Source organism: Lepus europaeus, chromosome 15 (genome assembly GCF_033115175.1).
Source record: "Lepus europaeus isolate LE1 chromosome 15, mLepTim1.pri, whole genome shotgun sequence".
Classification (NCBI taxonomy): Eukaryota; Metazoa; Chordata; class Mammalia; order Lagomorpha; family Leporidae; genus Lepus; species Lepus europaeus.
In genome coordinates this window covers 58,766,449-58,782,900 of record NC_084841.1, presented here as the reverse complement: position 1 = coordinate 58,782,900, position 16,452 = coordinate 58,766,449, and the positions used below count along the sequence as shown (strand labels likewise).

The following is a 16,452-nucleotide window of genomic DNA, read 5'->3' as shown; positions in this document are numbered from 1 at the left end:
CTATGTTCTGAATAAGAAGCTGTTGAAGGCACAAGTTACTTATTTGGGAAATTCAGATATCCAAACACCACATTATTTAGTTCATACTTAGTTATGAATAATGGAATGAGTTCATTTGTTTATTATATAGTACAATAATGCTAATACAGTAACAGTAATATGGTATGCTATTGGCTACTATTCCTTAGGTCCTCATTTGGAAAGAAAACCTGCCAGAACGAAGCAGCATACTCCTTAGGATCCCCAACTCCAAAACCAACACAACCAAATGACAAACCTCCAATGAACTGTGCAAGAAGCATAGGTTCACTCTCCAGAGATGAGCCAGAAGGACACCGTGTTCAGGGAGATGGTCACACTTGGAGTAGGGGAGCAGGATGAACTAAAATGAGGCAAAACTCTACTAGTGAAAACACTAAAATTTACTTCTTATTACCACCACCACCCATAAAAAAAAAAAAAAAGAAAACAAAAATTCATCCTAACAGGAATTGTGATACAGAAGACATCAAGCTCAAGAATAATGGCTAAATATAAACACCTTACAAGATTACAAATCCACTTACTACGTCTTCCTATTTGGAAATTCATTAATTTACTTAGGTCAAAATATGCAGGAGTGAGATACCTACATCCTATATCAAGTTTAATATTTGCATACAGCTCCTTATTCCAGTTTCCTGCTAATGTAGATCCTAGGAAGCAGCAATTGGGTGGGTCCCTGCCACTCACAAGGGAGACCTGGATTGAATTCTCAGCTCCTGGCTTTGGCCTGGCCCAGTCCTGGCCATCATGAGCATTTGGAGAGCAACCAGAAGATAGGCGCTCCTTGCCTCTCTATTCTGCCTCTCAATAATCAGACCATTTTTCCAAACAACCTTACAAACCTATAAACACAAGCATTTATTGATCATGAACTAAAAGTATTTTAAATATTACACATGGGGGACCAGCATGTGGCCTAGTGGGTAAAGCAGCTGCCTGTGACACCAGCATCCCATATGGGTGCCAGTCTGAGACCCAGTTGTTCCACTTCTGATCCAGTTCCCTGCTAATGTACCTGGGAAAGCAACAGAGGATGGCCCAAGTGCTTGGGCCCCTGCACCCACATGGGAGATCCAGAAGAAGCTCCAGACCCTGGTTTCAGCATGGCCCAACCTCAGCCATTGTGACCATTTGTGGAGTGAACCAGTGGATGGAAGATATCTCCCCTCCCCTCCATAACTCTGCCTTTCAAATAAATAATAAATATTTTTTTAAAAAAATACTTCACATGGATAGATATATATAGCATACATATATTAACATTCACATATACCTTTCAAAAAAACAAAAACAAAACTTCAGGGGCTGGCACTGTGGCACAGGGGGTTAAGACATTGCCTGCAATGCCTGCATCCCATGTGGGCACCAGCTGGAGTCCCAGCTGCTCCACCTCTGATTCAGCTGCCTGCTGATGCTCCTGGGAAAGCACCTGAAGATGACCCAAGTCCTCAACCTGCTGCCACACACCTAGGAGACCGGGATGCAGTTACAGGCTCCTGGTTTCAGCCTGGCTCAGGCACAAGTGGTGCAGCAATCTGAGGAGTACCAGCAAATGGAAGATCTGTGTGTGTGTGTATGTGTAATACCACCTTTCAAATAAATAAGTAAATCCAAAAAAAAAAAAAAAAAAAAAAAAAACCACTTCAAAGTCAAGGCATCAAACAAAAAAGCCATGCTTACTATCATCATGTCAAAAGCTTACTTTATAGTTTATAGTATACACATACTTCCCAATCAATTTCAGAACATTTTTATCACCCCCTAGAATTAAATCCCACACCCAAGTGCCTGGATCTTAAAGGAGGTGATCAATGATAAGGTGGCTAATGCATTAACTTGATCAACACTTTGACTTGTCTACAAGGAAATTATTTTGATCACCATTTTACATATGTCTACAAAGTGATCTGTGTAATATTGATAGCAGCACTATTTCTAATAGCCTAACATCAGCAATTCAAATATCCATTAACTGATGAGCAGACAGAAATGTGATATACACATAAAATGAATTATTACACTGGGCCAAAACTGCTCATCAACTGATGAGGAATTGAAAAATGTGATATACCCATGCAATGGATTACTACTGGGCCATAAGAAGGAGTGAAGTTCTAATACATTCTGCGTTTATGAACCTTGACAACATTATGCTAAGAGAAAGATGCAAGCCACAAAAGACCATATATTGCACAATTTCATTCCCATTAGAAGTCTAGAATAGGAAATCTAGAGACAAAAAGTAGATTAATGGCTGCCTGGAGGGTGAAGCTATAGTGTGAGGGGTGACTGATAAAGGGCACGGAGGCATCTTTTTGAGGTGATGGAAATGTTCTAGGGACCGGCGCTGTTGTGCAGTAGATTAAGCCTTTGCTTGCAGTGCCAGCATCCCATATGGGCACCAGTTTATGTCCCAGCTGCTCCACTTCTGACCCAGCTCTCTGCTAGTGGCCTGGGAAGGCAGTGGAAGATGGCCCAAGTGCTTGGGCCCCTAAATTCATGTGGGAGACCCAGATGAAGCTACTGGCTCCTGGCTTCAGCTCCTGGCCCAGCTCTGGTTGTTGCAGCCCTGTGGGGAGTGAACCAGTAGATGAAAGATCTCTCTCTGTCTCTCCCTCTCTCTGTAACTCTGCCTCTCAAATAAATAAATAAATATTTTTAAAAAAAAAAAAAGAAAGAAAGAAATGTTATACAGTTGTCTGTGATGATGGCTGCACATACTTATGACTATTACCAAGAACCACTGATCTGTACACTTTAAATGAGTGAACTGAGGCCAGCACCGTGGCTTAACATGCTAATCCTCCGCCTTGCGGTGCCGGCACACCGGGTTCTAGTCCCGGTTGGGGCGCCGGATTCTATCCTGATTGCCCCTCTTCCAGGCCAGCTCTCTGCTATGGCCCGGGAAGGCAGTGGAGGATGGCCCAAGTCCTTGGGCCCTGCACCCGCATGGGAGACCAGGGGGAAGCACCTGGCTCCTGGCTTCAGATCAGCGAGATGCGCCAGCCGCAGCAGCCATTGGAAGGTGAACCAATGGCAAAAAGGAAGACCTTTCTCTCTATCTCTCTCACTATCCACTCTGCCTGCCAAAAAAAAAAGAGAGTGAACTGAATGACATATAAAATATATCTCACCAGAGTTGTTTTCAAAAATCAACTATTTTTATGTATTTTTTTAAAGATTTATTTTATTTATTTGAAAGACAGAATTAAGGAGACAGGTAGAGACAGAGACAGAGACCGAGAGAGAGGTCTTCTATCTGCTGGTATACCCCCCCAGAGGGCTGCAACAACCAGAGCTAAGCTGATCCAAAGCTATGCTTGGGCCATCCTCCACTGCTTTCCCAGGCACGTTAACAGGGAGCTGCATAGGAAGTGGAGCAGCAGGGACTCAATCTGGTGCCCACGTGGTATGCCGGCGCCACAGGCTGAGGCTTTATTCCACTGCAGCAACACAGCATCGCACCTCACTATGAATTTTCTTTCCTGGATGCCTGTGGTTAAGTATATGACAAACTTCTGCATGGGTACAGGTATAGTTTAGTTTAACCAATAAATTCTTGCAGAGGGGGCTGGTGCCGTGGGGTAGTGAGTACAGCCGCCACCTGCAATGCTGGCATCCCACATGGGCACTGTTTGTGGAGTCCCAGTTGCTTCACTTCCAATCCAGCTCTCTGCTATGGCCTGGGAAAGCAGTAGAAGATGGTCCAAGTCCTTGGACCCCTGCATCCACGTGGGAGACCCAGAAGAAACTCCGGGATCCTAGCTTTGGATCGGCCCAACTCCAGCTGTTGTGGCCATCTCGGAGTGAACCAGTGGATGGAAGACCTGTCTTTGCTTCTGCCTCTGCTTCTCTGTAACTCTTTCAAATAAATAAATAAATAATTCTTTTTAAAGAAAAAAGAAATTCTTGCAGAGAAACTTGTATTACCAACTGACAAAAACAGCTATGAACAACCACTGCTGTCAAGGACAAGCACAAGGTGTGTAGATCTTTCATCTGCTGATCCCAAAGCATTTATTTTGAAAGTCAAAGTTACAGGGAGAGAGAGAGGAAGAGGGAGAGGGAGAAAGAGGGGGAGAGAGAGCGAGAACTCTCCCATCCATTTGTTCACTCCCTAGATGGCCACAACAGTCAGGGCTGGGCCAGCTGAAGCCAAGAGCTTCATTTGGGTCTTCTACGTGGGTGCAGTGGGCCATCTGCCACTGCTTTTCTCAGGTCATTAGCAGAGAGCTGGATCGGAAGTGGAATAGCCAGGAAATGAACCCATGCCCATAAGGGATGCTGGTGTCACAGGCACCAGCTTTACCTGCCATACTGCAACACCAGCCCCTAATCTCAAAGTATTTTTACAAATAGGTAGCACTTTCATTTAATGTCCACTGACTGAAGCAAATAAAATCCAATCCAAGGGTGGGTGTGGGGATATAGCAGGTTGACCCCCTGCTTAGGACACCTACATATATCAGAGATCCGGTACGACCCCTGGTTCCTCTGCTTCCAATCCAGCTTCCTGTTAATGCATTCTAAAAGAGGCAGCAGATGATGGCTCAAGTGCTTGGACACCTGAAAGACCCAGATGGAGTTCCAGATTCCTACTTCAGCCCGACCCAGCCTTGGCTGCTGGAGGCCTTTGAGGAGTAGAAGATCTCAATCTCTCAATCTCTCTCTCTCTCTCTCTGTGTGTGTGTGTGTGTGTGAGAGAGAGAGAGAGATTGATTCTGCCTGAAAATGAAAAATATTGTGTAAAATCCAATACAAGTAAAGATTATCTTTGCAAATAATTCTGATACAAAATAGAAAATAAAAGTTCTATCATCCCTGGAAGATGGAAGTCCAAAATCATATAGGATCTTCAAAGGAACACAAAGTGATGCAGGCACTGTAGCACAGCAAGGTAAGCTGTCACTTGGGACATCCATATCCCACATTAAAATTCCAATTTGAGTCCTGGATACTCCACTTCCAATCTAGCTTTCTGCAAATGTCCTGGGAAGCAAGAGATGACGGCTCAAGTAGTTAAGTTCCTGCCACCCATGTGGGAAACCTGGATGGAGTTCCCGGCTCCTGGCTTCAGGCTGGCCAAGCCAGGCCCAGCCCAGGCTAGTGCAGCCATTTGGAGAGTTATCCAGCAGAGGAAGATCTCTGCCTCTCTGTCACTCTGCCTTTTAAGTGAATGAATGAATGAATGAATGAATCTTTTAAAAAGGAACAGAAGGAGGGCCGGTGTTGTGGCACAGTGGGTAAAAAACCACCGCCTGCAGTGCCAGCATCCCATCCGGGTGCCAGTTTGAATCCTGGCTGTTCCACTTCTGATTCAGCTCTCTGCTATGGCCTGGGAAAGCAATGGAAGATGGCCCAAGTGTTTGGGCCCCTGCACCTGTGTGGGAGACCTGGAAGAAGCTCCTGGCTCCTGGCTTCAGATCGGCGCATCACCAGCTTTTGCAGCCATCTGGGGAGTGAAACAGCGGATGGAAGACTCCCCCCTCCCCTTTCTCTCTGCCTCTGTAACTCTGCCTTTCAACTAAATAAATAAATCATTAACAAAAAAAGAACACAAGGGAATGGGCATTTAGCCTAGTGGTTGACTCCCATATCCTACATAAGAGCACCTGGGGGCCGGCACCGGAGCTCACTAGGTTAATCCTCCGCCTTGCGGCGCCGGCACACCAGGTTCTAGTCCCGGTCCGGGGGCCGGATTCTGTCCCAGTTGCCCCTCTTCCAGGCCAGCTCTCTGCTGTGGCCCGGGAGTGCAGTGGAGGATGGCCCAAGTCCTTGGGCCCTGCACCCGCATGGGAGATCAGGAGAAGCTCCTGGCTTCGGATCAGTGCGGTGCACCGGCCGCGGCGGCCACTGGGGGGTGAACCAACGGTAAAAGGAAGACCTTTCTCTGTCTCTCGCTCTCACTGTCCACTCTGCCTGTCAAAAATAAAAAAATAACATTAAAAAAAGAGCATTGGGTTCAATTCCCAACTCAGTCTCCTGACTGAAAACGCACTCCTTGGTTTCAAGGCATGATTACACTTCTTCCACAATTTTTACTCCTGCAAAACCACCGGGGAACAAAAACATCTCCACTTCATCACATGTGGTGGAATGAGGTGAAAAGGTCATATCAAGATGACCGCTGAGGTGCAAAGGTCATGCCAAGATGGCCGCTGACAACAGAAACTGCCTGGCAACAGGCCATGATTGGATGGATTCGGAAACCACATGACAACAGAGCCTGACTGACGGCAGGCCGTGATTGGATGGTTTCAGAAACTGCCAGGCAACAAGAGGCTGACTGGCAACAGGCTGTGATTGGTTGGGGCACAGACCACCCCTTGACCGGATTGGCTGGTCTTGGCTATATAAGCTGTTGTACTAACTCAGCAGTCTGCAGACTGCTCACCTCAGGCCTGCTTTCACCTGACTCCCAGGGTCTGTGTGGTGACCCTGCACCTCTTGCCCCCACACACGCTCTTCCTCTCAGAACCGAATCCACTGCAACACTGTTGAGAAATCAACTGCAACAATCACACAGTTCACTGCTTCCCACTTTTACCCTCTCTGACTGGAGATTCCAGCAACACCCTCCCGCACCTTTACCAACTGATGTGATCATGGATCTCAGCTGCTGTTGTGCTGTAGCTTTAGTTTCTCTGCACACCTGACCAACTATGCTTAGGTCTGTGGACCAGATTCTTCCAACACTAGCACCCTTTAGTGTTCCTTCACAAAGAAAACTGAAAGTCAAGCCCTTATTCCTTTCCTTTGTAAGTCCCCATGGTACCACATTTCCATTTGGGTTTCTTAGGGTGGTTCTACCAACCATTCTAGAATTATGTGTAAGATAATCTCAGGAGATAACCTTATGACTGAATAACCACTTCCAAATGGTTTCTATTAATCAGATGTGCAGGATAAGTCAAAACATAACTGTTCTCCCATCCTTTACCTACATAATTTAAGCAGCTGTGACCATGCCGATGTTCGTCGTGAACACCAACATGCCCCGTGCCTCCGTGCCGGACGGGCTCCTCTCGGAGCTCACCCAGCAGCTGGCGCAGGCCACGGGCAAGCCGGCCCAGTACATCGCGGTGCACGTGGTCCTGGACCTGATCATGGCGTTCGGCGGCTCGAGTGAGCCGTGCGCGCTCTGCAGCTTGCACAGCATCGGCAAGATCGGCGGCGCGCAGAACCGCACCTCCAGCAAGCTGCTGTGCGGCCTGCTGTCCGAGCGCCTGCGCGTCAGCCCCCACAGGATCTACATCAACTACTAGGACATGAATGCGGCCAACGTGGGCTGGACCGGCTCCACCTTCGCCAGAGCGCCGCGCGGGCCCCCGCCTGCCGCGCCACCCCTGCCCGCGTCCCCCTCTGCCCCTCTGCGCCCTCGCTCTCCCGCGCACAAGAAATAAACGGTTGAGACGCCACGGCAAAAAAAAAAAAAAAAAAAAAAGCAGCTGTGAAAGGATTAGGCCATTTAGGATTCAGTGTGTAAGAGCTGGAAAAGAACCCAGACATCAAATTATTATCCTTTCCAATGTCAATGTTCTAAAATCCTTCCCCTGAATTCCACTTATGCAGACTAAATCAGTATCCATTTTCACTTCCACATTTCTTCTAAGATTACAGCAAAATATACAACACACTCCTTCAAATTTTGAGGGCCTCACAATAAAATTAGTCCAATCTAAAAGCCTATAAAATTTTTATAAAGTCTTCTTGTCAAATCTTCTTAACCACATTACATAAATCTGCAGTTTGCATTTTCATAGCTTGCTGCAGTGAAAATACTTTGGACATGGCCAGCTAGGTAACAGTTACACAATAATACATTTAAAGGGCAGTCACTGGATAGGGGTTAAGAAGTCATTTGGGGTGCCTGCATTTAATATCACAGTGCCTGGTTCGGAGTCTCGGGCTCTGCTCTCCACTCCAGCTCCCTGCTAATGTGCACTCTGGTCTGGGAGGCAGCAGCTGATGGCTCAGGCACTTGGGTCCCTGCCACACAAGTGGGAGACCCAAACTGAGTCCAGACTCCTGGTTTTCACCCAGTCCATTCTTGCCGATGCAGGAATTTGGGAAATGAATCAGCAGACAGAAGATCCCTGTCTCTGTCTGTGTTTCAAATAAATAAACAATATTACATTTCAACAGTTTATGCTATTTGCTCTTGTATATATATAAATTATCTCTGGCAAGCTAATAAGAAATTAGTAGCAGGACCGGCATTGTGGCATGGAGGGTTAAGCTGCTGCCTGCAGCACCAGCATCCCATATGGGCACCAGTTCCAAGTCCTGGCTGCTCCATTTCCTATCCAGCTCCCTGATAATGTGCCTGGGAAAGCAGCAGAGGGCAGACCCAGAAGAAGCTCTTGGCTCCTAGCTTTGCCCTGGCCTAGCACTGGCCATTGTGGCCATGTGGAGAGTAGATGAGCAGATGGAAGATCTGTCTTTCCCTCTCTCTGTACCTCTGGCTTTCAAATAAATAAATCTTTCAAAAAAAAAGAGAGAGAAGATATTGTTACAGTGACTATCTTGAAGATCCTATTGCCTGGAGAAAAGGAGGGAGATTTTATACTGTACATATTCTCTTTGTACATTAATAATATTAAATCATGTAAAACAAATTATAAACATACACGCACACAGTTTTAGCATATCATCTGAAGAGATCATATCTGAAGCAGGTATCCCAAATTCCAATATAAGAAAATTTCAAGTAATAAAAAAACAGCATATAATCTGTATTTCTATGGTCACCTGAACTAATTTTCTAAATATATATATTATTTTTAAAATTTCATATAAATAAATAATCGCTAAAAATGTGTATGTGTGTCTCTCATCTAGAATACTAAATTCAGATTAATCAAGCAAAAATATAACAATGCTATACTTCCAAAATCCTACTAACAGGAAATTTCAGATTTTAAATAGCATTTAATCCTCCAGCTTATCCATGTAATGTTAGATCAAAAAAAAAGTATGATAATACCAGTGAAATCAACAAGCAGATGAAAGGAGACTTCTGTTCAGGTTAAATAGTTATCAGAAATGAGGAAAACCTTCAGGATAAAAATACCTAAGATGTTTGTTGTTTGTTAATTTTTGATGTGTTGACTGTAGATAACCTCTGGGAAAAGTAACCTAACTAAAAAAAGTCAGTTCATTACTACGTGATACATACCATCTGAGTAAATGTTTCATTATTGAGGTAGACTTGACTTAATACATACAATGAGGTTTACAAGGTATTCAACTCAAGTATGTTGTTACTTCTTTATTTTCCTTAAATAATTATTACCTATGAAATTTACTCCTTTAATATTTTTACTGCTGAATTAAGTAATCTGGGTATATATAAAAATATAGACAACTTAATTACTGTTGCACGATGCTGATACAGAAACTCTCAAGAATATCAAAAACTTGTATTCACCTCAACCTTTAAGGAAGAAGCAGTGTACAGAGACAATTCCTCACTGTAATATATCAACATTACATAACCTTTTAAAGCACTAAAAATTGTTTTACATATTAAAGGCAATCCTGTGCATTTATACTATCAAAATTACTTTTCCTCCATGTTTTAATAGAAAAGAAAAACGCTTTCAGCTGGATAATCAAAGGCACTGTACTTTGTGGCAAAAAAATGACTTATCAGCAATAAAACACCTGTTGTGTAAGAAGTTTTAAATACATTTTTCCTTCAGACTATGGCATTAAGTAGAGGAATTTTTAATTTAGTATAGAGTTTTAGTTAAAAACTATAAAGAAAAAGGAAGGCTGTATTACTTTCGAAAGAGTTTAAAGAGAATTTCAATGATTCAAACTTTCCTCTAACAAAATGCCATAACAAAAAAGGTTTGTCTTTTATATATATATGAGGGGCAAGGAGAAGACAATTAACAGGTTGTTTGGTTAGAAACCTAAAACCTCAAAGGTTCCTATCACCTAACTTTGGCAATATTTTTTTTAAAATGTTTCATTGAAAAAAACTGAACATATTGATCATATACAACTTGATGTTTTGAACTTTGCCAAGTTTAATTATCTTTGATAGTGCCACTTTAAACATTAGGAGGAAAAGTGAAATCAACATTGTAAGTTCTTTGTTTTAAGGAATTACTTTATGAATGATAACAAAAAATGTAAATTTTAAATTGTTTTAAACAACCAACAACCTCTCAGGAGCTGGTTATTCAGTCGGCTCCTAGACTGCAGCTGGTAGCTCACTTAGTCTCCTCTGGAGCTTTCAAAGTTCCAACTGAAAGCATTCAACCCCAATTCCTGGCTGGGAAATAAAGCAAAATGCAATCCATTTTACTATCTTGTTCTCAATAGTGGAGGTGAAGGTAAAGATTAAAACATAAATTAAAATTGAGGCTCTCCCTAGATTTCAGATATCCAAGGTTATTCTCATTCCTCTATTAACAGGGAAAATACGGGCCACATAACAATGTCAAGAATACTCACAGAAGACTATTCACAATAGCCAAACACATCAAAAAAAGGCTATACTCAAAGCTCAACTAAAAGAAACAAAACTGTAAAACGTTCTGCATATTTTACAATAAATTTGCTGACTTGATTCCAAAATGCATCTCCATATTGATAAGAACAACAACTTTAAAGAATTTTTATAAAAGTTTCTCTAAATTGTCATTGTAAAAGCATCTAAAATTGACAGGCTAATTCTAAAATTCATATGGAAATGCAAAAGACATGAAATAGCCAAAATAATCTTGAAAAAGAAAAAAGCTGAAGGACTCACATCTCTTGATTCCATACTTTCTATGTAAAGCTACAGTATGCAAAACAGCATGGCAGCGGCTGGCATTAATAGAAAAGAATTGAAAATTCAGAAATAAAACATACGTCTCACAGATGTATATGGAAAATATGTGTTATGAAAAAACCATGCATGGCTTTCAAAATGTTTTCACACCAACATAAACTTATCTTTCAATTCCATTTTCCACAAACTTTTTGAAGTTCCCACATCTGGCCAACTGTTCTACAAGGATGTCACAACTATCAGTGGGGAAGGAGGAGCCTTTTCTGGGCTGGTTCTGCGGTGTAGTGAGTAAGCCACCACTGGCATCCTTAAACGGCACCAGTTCCTGTCCCACCTGCTCCACTTCCAATCCAGCTACCTGCTAATGGTCTGGGAAAAGCAGCAGAAGATGGCCCAAGTATTTGGGCCCCCACCACCCATGTGGGAGACCCGGAAGTTCCTGGCTCCTAGCTTTTGCCTGGCCCAGCCCTGGCTTTGTGGCCATCTGAGGAGTGAACCAGTAGATGAACGACTGATCTCTGTCTCTCCCTCTCTCTAACTCTGACTTTCAAATAAATAAATCTTAAAACAAGAAGAGGAGCCTTTTCAATAATGGTGCTGAAACAGCTGAATACCCACCTGTGAAAGGATGCGGTCAGGTTAGGCTGCTGTATGCAGCGCCAGCATCCCATAGGTGCACCAGTTTGAGTCCTAGCCGCTCCACTTCTGATCCAGCTCTCTGCTAATGTGCCTAGGAAAGCAGCAGAAAATGGCCCAAGTGCTTGGGGCCCTGTACCTACATGGGAGACCTGGATGAAGCTCCTGGCTCCTGGTTTCAGCCTGGCCCAGCTCTGGCCACTGCAGCCATTTGGGAAGTGAACCAGCAGATGGAAGACCTCTCTCTCCCCCTCCTTCCCTAATTCTGACTTTCAAATAAATATATCTTTAAAAAAGAGAAAGGAAGGAAGGAAATGAGATCCAATCTCTTCCTTGCACCAAACACAAAAATTAACTTCAAATGGATCACAAACCTAAACAGAAGAGCTAAAACTATAAAGTCCTTACAAGGATTGTGGCATTGCAGGTTAAGCCACTACTGCAAATGGTCATCACATACAGGAGCCAGTTCCAGTCCTGGCTGCTCTACTTTTCCATCCAGCTCCCTGCTAATGCACCCGGGAAGGCAGCAGCAGATGGCTCAAGAGAGAGACAGGGATGAAGCTCTTAGCTCCTGGCTTCCACCTGGCTGAGCCATGGCTGTTGTGGCCATTTGGGGAGTGAACCAGTGAATGAAAGACTGTTTTCTCTCTCTCTCCTTCCACCCCTCCCCTGTAATCCTGCCTTTCAAATAAATGAATAAATCTTTTTTTAAAAAAGAAATAAATTTTGGATTAAGTTTTAGCTGCTTAAAGATTTATTTATTATTAATTTGAAAGGCAAAGAATGGGGAGGGGAGGGAAAGGGAGAGAGCTTCCAACCAGTGGTTTATTTACCAAATCCCAGCAACACACAGGGCTGAGCCAAACCAAACCCAGGAGTCAGGAACTCCATCCAGGTCTCCACAGAGGGGGCAGAGACTCACTTTCCAGGCACATTATCAGGAAGCAGAGTAGCTGAGCCACAAAGATGAGACGCAGGCATCCCAAGCTGGTTCTTAACCACTGTGCCACAGTACCTGATCCAAACAATCTTAGAAACAATAACAAAACTGTATCAAAATTAAAAACTGCAACACAGGATGTCATCAACAAATTGAAGGTAGCCTACAGAATGGGAGAAAATACCTGTAAATCATACTTCCTATAAGAAATGTGTATCATAAATACAAAAAGAAAAACAAACTTTTACAACTCAATACTAAAAACATTAATGACTCAATTTTTAGAACAGGCAATAGCTCTAAACAATCTCCCCAAAATACATAAAAACGGGGGCCAGTGTTGTGCCTGCAATGCCAGCATCCCATCTGGGCAGTGATTCGAGTCCCAGGTGATCCACTTCCGATCCAGCTCCCTGCAAATGTGCCTGGAAAAGGAGGAGGATGGCCCAAGTGCTTGGGCCCCTGAACCACACTTGGGGAGACCCAGATGAAGGTCCTGCCTCCTGGCTCCTGGCTTCTGCCTGGCACAGCCCCAGCTGTTGTGGATACTTGGGGAGTGAACCAGCAGATGGAAGATCTCTCTCTTTCTCTGTCTCTCCCTTTCTCTCTGTAATTCTACCTTTAAAATAAATAAAAATAAATCTTAGAAAAAAGTATGTATGTAAACATGGTCAACAAGCACAGGAAAAGATGCCCAACATCATTAGCCATCAAAGAAATGCAAATCAAAACTACAATGATACCACTTCACATCCGTTCATCTGAGCATTATTAAAAAGATAGTAACAGGCCTGCCGTGGCTCCTTTGGCTAATCCTCCACCTGCGGCACCGGCACCCCAGGTTCTAGTCCCGGTTGCTCCTCTTCCAGTCCAGCTCTGTGCTGTGGCCCGGGAAGGCAGTGGAGGATAGCCCAAGTGCTTGGGTCCCTGCACTGCATGGGAGACTGGGAGGCGGTACCCGGCTCCTGGCTTCGGATCGGCGCAGCGCCGGCCTTAGCGGCCATTAGGGGAGTGAACCAACGGAAGGAAGACCTTTCTCTCTGTCTCTCTCTCTCACTGTCTATAACTCTCTGTCTCTCTCTGTCTCTCTCTCTCTCTCACTAACTCTGCCTGGCGCAAAAGAGAAAAAAAAAAAAAAAAGGATGGTAAGAACAAGCGTCGATAAGCATGTGCAGAAACCAGAACCCTGAGACACTGCTGGTGGGGCTGTAAAAATGCTGCCGCCACTATGGAAAATAGCTCAGCAGTTCCTCGAGATGCTAACCACAGTTACTATATGACCCAGCCATTCCAATACCCCGCAAAATTGCAAACATACGTTCACACAAAAACCTGAACAAAAATCTTTATGGACGTGTTATTCACAGTAAGTAAAATGTGGGGGTGAGAGGGGGACAAGTGGCCAGCACTGAGGAACGGATAAATAAAACGTGGGTCGTACAAGGAATCAAGTCCTCACACACACTGCACCACGGATGACCCCTGAAACACGCTGACTGACAGAAGCCAGCCACAAGGGCTCCGCTTTCATACAGGCAAAACAGACTGAGCTACACAGGTGAGGGGCAGATTCTTTACACAGGGCCAGCACGGGGTGGGGGCAACGATCCGGGGATTCTCTCTGAAGTGATGAAACTCTAAAATCGATCCGCGGGGATGTTTGCACACATGAAAAACCTTGCAATGTACCCTTTAGACGGGTTTGATGTACAGGATGGGAACTGTACCACAATAAAGCTGTTCACACACACACACATCTCATGCCTAGCATGTATGTTGGTCGTGGAAGGAAATCTGCGGACAACTTAGCACGAAGTGATCTGACTCCTAAGCTCGCCCGCGCTGGAGACCCGGAGAATTAGGACTTGAAGATGCGCTCCCTCCCAACTCAAAGGGCCCTCCCTGAAATAGCCCTAAACCGTCCCTAACCCGGGACCCGGACGTCAAGGCGAGATTCGGCTCAGACAGCAGAGGCAACATGTTGCTTTCGCGTACTTCCATGACACCAAACAATAACTGCAGGAAAACGCTCCCCAGGGAGGCTAAGCCGCGCTCCGGCAGGAACCTACCGCCAAGTCAGGAGGAGGGCCGTGCAAGAATGAGGAAGGGGAAGGAGCCGCGGAGCCGAGGGGGAAGCCTCGGCGCGCCCAAGGCCAGCGAGCGCAGCTCCACGAAAGCCAACTTCCATTCGCTTTGTGAACAGGCCCAGAGGCAAAGTCCCGGGCGCAGACCCACGCGCCGCGCGGCCCGGAGAGCGAGCTCCTCCAGCCCGACCCCGCACGGGCTCCGGGGGCCAACGGCGGGGGCCCTGCGCCGGCGGCCGCGGCTCAGCCCCCTCGGCCGGCGCCCCCGGCTCGGCGCGCAGCGGGAGGCGCCGCGGGCCCGGGCTCGGCGCGCAGCGCGCTCGGCGCCGGGAGCCTCCGCGGGGGCCCGGGCGCCGTCTCCCGCCCCATCCGGCGCTTTGTCCCAGCCCCGGCAGCGGGCGGCCCCTCGGCGTCCGCGCCGCGCTGACAGGCCCGCCCCCGGGAGCGCTGCGAGCCCAGGGGGTCCCTATCGGCCGGCGACCCATCTCCCGCCGGACTGCGGCCAGGCGGGACCCGGCCGGCCGCGGTCCGGGGACGCTCGCCCTGCCCCGAGGAGCCGCCGCCGCCGCCGCCCGACGCGCACGCAGGCCGAGGTCAGGCGCCGAAAGCCTCGGACTCCGAAAGCCACACCATTTCCAGCACCCTTACACTTACCCAGAAATTCTCCACGAAATGCGCCATGACCATCATGCCGCCGCCACCGCCGCGCCGGGTTCCGTGTCCGCGCCCGCCCGCCGCTGTGTAAACACGGACCCGGCCCCCACGGCGCCCCCGCCTTTCGCCGCCTTCTTCCCAGAGACCGGCCCGCACCCTCCAGGGCGCATGCGCCACCTAGCGGCTGCCGCCGCGGGGCCAACACTCAGCGGCCGCGGCCTCGGTGCGCGCATGCGCCCCGGGCCGCGTTCCCGGTTTGGTCGCCCTGGCTGCTTGCAGCCTGGGCGCGGCGAGGTTGAGTCTTCTCTTGGGAATGGTGGAGAACCGGGTCCCGGAGGAGTCACCTGGGAGGCTGCCCGCGCCTGTGTGCGCCGCGTAGGGCACTGAGCCAGGGACCGAGGCCGGAACGAAGAGAGGGGGCGCTGCCCCTCGGCCCCCGCCTCAACGAGACTGGCCTCCCCGGGCCTTCGAGCGGACCAAAGTCCGGGCAAGCTGGGGTGGAGGAAACTTGGCGGCGAGCCACTCGGGGCGCCGCGCAAAACCTTCGGTCCACAGGGTGCCTTTCCCTGACTGGGAACCGAGAACCAAAACAAAACTTTCCGAGGCCGGAAAGGGAGGAAACGCCCAGTGTCGCCGGAGGGCCCTGGAGCCGCGGCCCGCCCGCCGGGCGGAGACCCAGGAAGGCCCCCGCGGCAGCTTAAAGAAGTCTCTTCAAGGACTTGCTCGTGAAGACCATGGTTCTCTTAGCAACATGTACATTTTGGAAAAAGAAACAAGTTTGAACACGCCGCGGCCTAATAGAGAAACTAAATCCCCTTCCCACGCCTTGCTTTCCAAAGGTTAAAAAAAGAAACACAAGTTCACTGTCGCCAGATCAGCCAGATCAAAATCTGCATTTCTTGAGGCCAAGCCCCGCAGACAGGTGTGATGCAGTCTTAGCTATGCGTACACATCGTATGTCCCCTAGACCTTGGGATTTCAAGCGTCAGGAACGCCGTGAACGCACAGTGTGTCTTCATGGGGAACTTCATCTCGGAAGGGAGAACCACGTGGTGCCTTCCACCGGGGTGAACCTGTCGGGTGTTTGTAGACTAGGGGATCTCTGCATAGTGGTGTTGTGGCGACTGCTTCTTAAGTGCACCGTTTAGAAACCCTTATTTCACGGTAAGATATCTAGGTGCTCAAGAACAATTCATGGAGGGAGGATGAGTAGGGGAGTAGTTGATACCCAGAGCTGGTGACGGTAAAGCGGTAGTGGATGATGTCACCCTATTTTTGCGTATGTTAGCATGTGTAAAAAG

General features: G+C 47.0%; 2 protein-coding genes across 3 annotated transcripts in view; one reads left to right on the top strand and one right to left on the bottom strand.

The window, feature by feature from the left end:
* FCHO2 (FCH and mu domain containing endocytic adaptor 2) overlaps window positions 1-15,260 on the bottom strand; it is a 142,178-nt gene extending 126,918 nt beyond the window's left edge. For both annotated transcript variants that reach the window (XM_062212237.1, XM_062212236.1), the window contains exon 1: window positions 15,152-15,260. In XM_062212237.1, the coding sequence (XP_062068221.1) occupies window positions 15,152-15,187 (36 nt within the window). In that variant the 5' untranslated portion in view covers window positions 15,188-15,260. The remainder of the gene's footprint in view (window positions 1-15,151) is intronic.
* On the top strand, window positions 7,011-7,340 carry LOC133774449 (macrophage migration inhibitory factor-like). The gene has a single exon (XM_062212148.1). The coding sequence runs from the start codon at window positions 7,011-7,013 to the stop codon at window positions 7,308-7,310; it is 300 nt and encodes a 99-aa protein (XP_062068132.1). The 3' UTR covers window positions 7,311-7,340.
* Window positions 15,261-16,452: the final 1,192 nt, after the last annotated feature.